The following is a 7,556-nucleotide window of genomic DNA, read 5'->3' as shown; positions in this document are numbered from 1 at the left end:
AAAAAAAAAAAAAAAAATTAGATTATCAGATTGGTAATAATCCAACATCATAGCCCTCTAGATTTAAGGAAAAAAATTAGATCTTTCATAAGAAAAAAATTCAAAGGATTATTTTTTGGCTTCATCTAATGTTTTAAAAATTGATGGTTACTGAACTTCACGAAACTCTTAAATTTAAAATTAAAATTAAAATTCAATTGTGAATATAATATATATATATTTTTAAATTCATAGAATTTTGTCCTCTACAGCCCTGAAGCATCGGATAATGTTTTTGAATGTCATAAGGAGAGCCTATGGGTCGAATCCTTACTAACTTAGTAAGGGTAGTCGGCCGCACATTTAAAATAACATCCGTTAATGTCATCTACAATAGTGGATTCAAGGTTTGAATGTCATGAGTCAATTGTCAAACATAGAATTACATCAAATAATCAGATGGGTCAAAGGGCAATTTATCCAACTTTCAACTCTCGTCACTTATTTCCTCTCTCTCTCTATCTCTCTCTCTCTGTCTCTCTCCAGCCATGGGCGACATCGATAGCAAAGACCTGGAAGAGAGCTTCTCCTTCAGCTGCTACGAGCTTGATTATCCATTTGGAATTTTCTCAGACGATGATACTGATGATGATGAAGATGTAGATGACAACGAATCATACATAGAAATCGCTCTCGATTCTAAGCGAGAGGAGCCCCTCGAAGAATTCGAGTTCTGTATATCATTCTCCTCGAATGATATTTGCAGTCAAAATCCATCTCATAAGCTCTTTGAATGCTCCTCCCCCTCTGTAATTTCTACTTCTGATCATAAATCATCATCTGAATCGAAATATGTTCCAGAAACTTCTAGTACTACAGATGTATCAGTACCGTGGATTCACAAACAAAAACGCTTCAAGTTTCTTTCAATCATTCGACGGCTATTCAATGATAATATGTCAAGGGGTTTGAAATCTACAGATACAGCCGAGGAAAATGATCGACGACCAGCAGAATTAATCGTCAAGGCTAAGAATCCAGAAGTTCACAGCAGGTACGGACACGTGTCGCTCTTTTTTTTTTTTTTTTTTTTAATATCTTACGCTTCTTGGTCCCTTCTGTAGTTTTCTTCGGTGACTAGTGATGTTGGATCAAGATTAGTCATTATTATTTATCACTACACCATAAAACGATGAATAAATCCCACATAAGTGATTGACTCGTGCTGGAGTGACCTCAAGATTAGACTTCGCATGGCACATCATGACGTAAAAGTGGAAAGGAATGGTAGATGCTTTTTCACACATATCCCAAGGACAAGCATCTATGGTTCCCATGCACTTTCACATCAAGATGTGCGATGGAGGTCCAATCTTAGGTCACTTAAGCATCATTATTCTTAGTAAGTGATTTTGTTATGCAAATCATAAGAGTCTTGTTAGAGTGACCTCAAAATTGTACCTCGTATCGCACTTTCCTAAAGTGGAAGTATGTAGGAAGCATAGATATATTGGAATATTTATGCAAACATGATCAACTTTTGACGAATTTACAATTCTGGTTCATTTAAATTACCAGAACATGAACCATAACGAATTCAGAGGTTTTAAAGTGACAATTTCACAGGTTTAAAATGATTATAGATATGCTACTTCTGAGCTCGAAGATCACCGCTACGTGGATTTGAAGTCGCCACCATTCTTTTTAATAAAAGTGTCTGAATGGACAATCAGAAGATAATTTTTTGGAAATATGTTTTTTGACTCTCGTAGGATTTGGACATTAATTTACCTAAGATATAGGTAAGGGTTCGATTAAAGAAAGGGGAAAGTGTTAGGTACCCCCTCTTTGCACCAAAAGGTGGTAATCTTAAAGAACGTGACTATTTTAGAAAAATAAAGATTCGAAGGCCTTTTGATGTTGGTTTAAATCTTGAGAGTCATCTCATTGAGAAAAGATTCCATATTTTTTCTTAGAAGGAATAAGCTTTGAAAGATGTCGGTTTCGCGGTTGTGACACTACGTGAAAATTGAAAAATTCGATAGAAAAAATTGACAGGCTAAGGCCCACGAATTTTAGAAACTGAATTTTGACGGTCTAGAACCGTCAAAATTCTTGATGTTTCCAGATTTGACAGTTTAGAGATGTTGAATTTCTCTCATCCTTCATTAATTTGATAGTTTCAACCTGTCGCAACAAAAATTGACAATGAAAAATTTGACGTCAATTCCATCGAATTTTATGAAATTTGACGACTTAAAGCTGTCAAATTTGGGATTTTTCACATTGTGTGAACTCACTCTCATTGAATGAAGAGGGGCCAAATTACCTTTAGCTTCACAACAAGTTTTATGGTATATGACCAAGTGTTTGATGATTTAAAATGATTTTTTTTTTAAAGTGGTTACAACCCATACACTTTTGATCGAACTAAAGTTCGATTTATCGGAGGTAGGGGAGGATGAACATTACATTGTAGGGATTTTTCAAAAATCGAAATTAAAGAAGTGAGGAAGGGAGAAATAGGAGAGGAAGAACGAAAAGGGAAAGAAGGGAAATTTAAAAAGAAAATCCTACTCTACACTCACCTTGAAACTTTTACTTTCTTCTTCTTTCCATCTTCTTTTTTTTTTTGTTATTCTTCTTGTTTGGATTTTTTTCTTAATCCTCAAAGGGGTCCCTTGGATCTTGATCTTGAAGTTTGAGACTTTAAGGATGAAAGTAGAAGTTATTCTAGAGTATGGACTGATAAGAAATGAGATATTTGTAATGTGAAGATTTGAGAGGGCTGAACTTTAAGATTGATAGTTATGGATATTGGAATTATAAGTTGAAGGATTCTTTAGATGGATTGGGAGAGGTGAGAGAGATTGAAAGGTGAGACGTTTGAGAAAAGAGATTCAAGCATGGATTTTTCAAAGCTTGAGAGGGGTTTTTATAGGAGTTGATGGGTACTTTTAGAGGTAAAATGGTCACAAGTAAAAGATGGTGGAAAAAGACATGAATCTTAGGTTAAAAGGTTTGGTATTTTGAATTGAGGAGGGATAAGTTAGGTAAAAAGGTTTGATGGGATGCTTTTGACCCAAATCAATGGATAAAATCCAATTGGGTTGACTAGACAACCAATATTGAGGTTAAGTATTGCTTAAGTTTAAGGGTGTAAGTGTTTGGTTAAGAGAATAGTTGTAAGGGATTAGGTGGTTAAATTTTGGGAAGGTAAGTTTGGTGGTGACATGTGTTCAATGGTATAAGATGAGTGAGTTAGGTGAGTTGATTAAGGAGAAGGGGTGTAAGAATGACTTGTAATGGTGATTTGATGATGTTGGGTGATAACATGTGGCATGAATTGTGCAGCTTTCAGTTGTGATGATGAGGTTGGGTAGAATGATTTTGGGAGGTGGGTTGTGATAGTGACAAGTATCCAACTTGATGGTTATAAGTTGTATGGATCTTAATTGGTTGAGATTATAGATAATATATATGGATATGGACATGGGTTTGAGCTTGAGTAGAGATTTGATTTTAGAGTAAGCTAAAATGGGGGCTTAGGGTGGTCGAGGATTGGTGGGCCCTAGGTAGGTTTAGAAATATGTTTGAGGCTTGATGGTAGGTTCAGGGTTAGAGTGGTGAGAGTTTGAGAAGGTGGTGGGTTTAGAAGTCTTATTGAGGGTTTATGAGACCTTTAGAGGTCTTAGGATCTTTTGATTTGAATAAAATATCAAAATTTGAAAATTTGGACCCTTAACGATTTTTTTTATAAAAATATATTTTTTGAGCCATTTTCATATGGGGCCATTCAAATTGGGATGTCTACAATGACTATCTTGCAAGTTTTGCTATTTTTAGCGAGATAGTCACCTGAAACCTGCGAAATTCTCACTTAATTTGAACATGTGAAATAGTCACTTTAAAACCTCTGAATTCATTACTGTTCATGTTTTGGTAATTAAAATGAATAGTGAGCCAAAATCTTGAATTCATCAAATTCAACTCATGAAATGGTAATTCAAACTAGATGTTTTTAATCGATGAAATGCATCTATGATTCCTACACACTTCTACATTAGGAAAGTCCAATATGAGGTACAATCTTGATGTGACTTCTGCATTATTCAAATATCATAATATTAGTGGATGGGATTTTGTGCCTTTACCATTCATTCACTTATTGTGTGATTTTATAATAAAATCTCTTATGGGGTTTATTTATCTTCTATGGTTCGGTAATATGTTAGTTGGATGGTAGAGCTGCAACCTTGACTGGATGGGCGGGGGAGCATCCGAGCACTCAATAATGTGCAATGAGTCTTAACTCATTAACCCAAGCTTGAACTTCTAAATTTGAGTTGAGCTCAAGTTAGCTCGAGTTAGATAGTTTTGGACAGGTTAGACTCCTTGAACAAACCTAATTTTGTTTTCTACAAAAGAGCAACTAAACAATTACAATTTATTTTAATAAAGACATGAATTAATGTTTTTTCAAAAACTAAATTTATTTTCTTAACAGATAATAAACTTCAATGAGAGATGATCCATTTTAAATTCAAATACATAATTTATAAGGAAGCTTGAAGAATTTTATGTAATATTTAATAAATTTAGAAAGTGAGAAAGTCTTCAACCATCTACAATATAGAAAAAATGACAAAAATAAATAATTTCTGTTTACCTGCTGATATATTGAATCCAATCAATAATTCCAATTCCGATTCCGATTCCTATCAATTTGTTTAATCCGATTTTAATCGGATATAAAAAAAAAGGGATTTTCAATTAGCATTTTGCTTCCAATTCGATTTGGTTCTGCTTTAAACGCGTACTCATTGACACTACATGGAGGTTTTTTAAGAATAATGTTTTAAGTCTCAACAGTTTGTTTGATTGGAAGCCACAAATGTCCTTTGAAGTAAACTCATTTTAATTTAAAAAAGAGTCTTGATAATATGATGCCCCCTCTGACACATGCCCCCCTACAATTCATCAGACCATTTGCCTTGGGATACACAAGAAAAAGAATTATGGTTATTCATATCCCGAGGCAAATGATCTATGATTCTGTGATGGGGGCGTATGGGACGTGTGTTAGAGAAGGGCGTTAGAAAATCATTACACTTTAAAAATTAACCAAATTTTTTTTTTCAAAATAGTAAATAAAAAATATCTTTTGTACTACTAAATATCCTTTAGTGTTTATTATTAAACATTACATTTTTTAGAAGAATAATGCTGAAGTGACCTCTAATCGCACACCCTGGTGTGAAAGTGTATGGGAAGAACCAGAGAGGCTTTAGTCGCGATACAAGTGAAAAAACATCTATGATTCCTATCCACTTTCACGTCAAGATATGCACTATGAGGTCTAATTTTGAGGTCACTCCACCAGGGCTCTTTTGAGAAGGGTATATATTTTTTATTATTTAACTTTTTGTAAATAAAACTAACTCTCCAGAGAAGGTAGTTTATCGTTTTTCTTAATTAAAATAAATAGTATGGTGGAATGTGAATTTCATAATTTTTAGCAAATGTTTTGGTATCCTGCTACACATGATCCTGACTGTCTAAACTTTATGTCTAGTTTTTTTTTTTATATGGGTTAGGATCTGATGACTCGCAACACATGATCCTAACCATATAAATGTGAAATCCAATAAGGATAACTTGTTTTTTTAATGAGTTACCTGATCTAGAACTTTTAATATACATTTAATTGGATGACTCAATAAAAACAACTCATGAAAATATATAAGCCTAACAATTAAAATACAAAATCAAATGATTTCTACAAATCTATATCCCAATAATACATATCGTTGTGATAATACATATAGTATAATTGGAACTTTTCTAACTGCACACTAAATTCCATATTGTCAAAATACGAAATCCAACAATCAAGATTTATCTTAGGTATACACGTCAAAATGATTTTTGTGTACACTGACTGAGCAGGAGGAAAGCGTCAAAGATGAGTAGGGCTATCAATGGTGGGATCATAAAATTGTTCATCAAGTTTCGCCCTGAAAGGATTCGATCCACTTTGGTATCTCTTTTAAAGCCTTACCAATTCAGTAACAAAATGACTGAGGAGAGCACTGGTAAGCATAGGAAATTAATGAATCCATTCCATAAATGGTTGGTGAACAGCGACAATAACAACAAAAACAAGTATGATAAATCATCGAGGGAGTTGGCAATCAATGTTGATGATATTAGAGGAGTTTTAGAAGCAGTGAATCTGACCATTGGTCACAAGGGTGAAGGAACTCAAAGCTGCCCAAGTTCGATCAAGTCATCCCCAATTTGCAAAGGAACAACTTTTTATCAAAATAGAAGTTTCATCATTAGAGAGAGTTCGATTAACGCTGCCATTGCTCATTGTAAGAGATCGTAATTCATCTGAATTCTATTGTATTTTTTTAAAGATTTTAACATAAGTGAAGCTGAACTATATATGTGGGCCGCTGTTACCTTTACATTACCCCCCCCCTCCCAAGGGCGGAGTCAGAATTTTGCCCACGTGAGGGCAATCAAGAGTAGAAATTGTTTTGTGGGGACAATTTTGATTGGAAAAAAGAAATCGTAGGGGCAATAGTGATAGATTTTTTTATTCACTGCTAAAATCTGTTGCAATATCTTACTAATTCATTGACTTTGAAAATTTTTGTAAGGGCAAGTGCCCCCACTCTAAATCTGCCGTTGCCCCACTCAAAAAAAATGTAGAGTATTTATGATTATGAATGATCAATGGAGGGGTAAATGATTTCCCTTGTAAAAGGTGATTTATAGGAATATGATTACGTATTTAATTTCTTTGAATTTTAATTTTTTATCTAGAACAATCTTCTATCATGAGAGAGAGAATGTTTTCCCACCCCACTCCCTTGGAAAATGATTTTTCCACCTCCAAATGGTATTTTCTTACGATTTCATCCACCCCAAAACTAAAGAAAACACAGCTTTATTGGAATTTTTGGATAATTATAGCTCCCATTTTTATGGTCGAGTTTGGGTTGGATCGGATCCAATGAAATATAGGGTTGAGAAGAAGGAATCCACTCGATTCATCCATTGCTTAATTAGCCATCTTCGTGATGGTTTTATTTTTGAATTAACTATTATTTATGTTGAAAATCATGAGAGTGAGAGATTATCTCTTCGGAGAGATTTGGAAAATATACTAGTGATGTTAGAACCCATATGACGTTTTGGCCTCATTGATCTCCACGGTTTTAATTTTTAAATTGCACGCAGATTTAATACTATAATAGATATCAATTTTAAATGGAAACCCAATATCATTAGAATTATATTTTTTAAAGAATTGATAGGAGATCTTGATGGATAGGAAATCTACTAAAAGAATTAATCTAGGCCCTCAACCTTCATTTATAAAAGAGATTGGCTAACCCCATATTAAAGTTGTTGAAAAGACACGAAATGTTAAGATAAAAGAAGTGATATTCATCGATCATAAAAATTCAGTCAATTCAAATAGAGAGAAAGAAGAATGTGAGTCTAGAAGAAAAGACCAATTTGATTAAGGTTTCGTAAAGCATGAAGAGAAAAAAGATTAAAAA

At 33.8% G+C, this 7,556-nt stretch overlaps 1 protein-coding gene across 1 annotated transcript; it reads left to right on the top strand.

The window, feature by feature from the left end:
- The first annotated feature begins 479 nt into the window (after nt 1–479).
- On the top strand, nt 480–6,656 carry LOC147386616 (uncharacterized). Its single transcript, XM_086424346.1, has 2 exons — nt 480–1,033; nt 5,929–6,656. The coding sequence occupies exons 1-2, from the start codon at nt 528–530 to the stop codon at nt 6,368–6,370; spliced, it is 948 nt and encodes a 315-aa protein (XP_086280472.1). The 5' UTR covers nt 480–527; the 3' UTR covers nt 6,371–6,656.
- Nucleotides 6,657–7,556: the final 900 nt, after the last annotated feature.

This window comes from Akebia trifoliata, chromosome 14 (assembly GCF_017979445.1).
Source record: "Akebia trifoliata isolate Shusen 1 chromosome 14, ASM1797944v1, whole genome shotgun sequence".
Lineage (NCBI taxonomy): Eukaryota > Viridiplantae > Streptophyta > Magnoliopsida > Ranunculales > Lardizabalaceae > Akebia > Akebia trifoliata.
The sequence above is the reverse complement of the archived record's forward strand: the minus strand, read 5'-3'. Positions and strand labels throughout refer to the sequence as shown.

Excerpts from the sequence above, each read along its gene's own strand:
- LOC147386616 (XM_086424346.1), top strand. The coding sequence starts at position 528 with ATGGGCGACATCGATAGCAAAGACCTGGAAGAGAGCTTCTCCTTCAGC. Across the intron at positions 1,034-5,928 it reads AATCCAGAAGTTCACAGCAG|GAGGAAAGCGTCAAAGATGA; the intron begins GTACGGACACGT and ends CTGACTGAGCAG.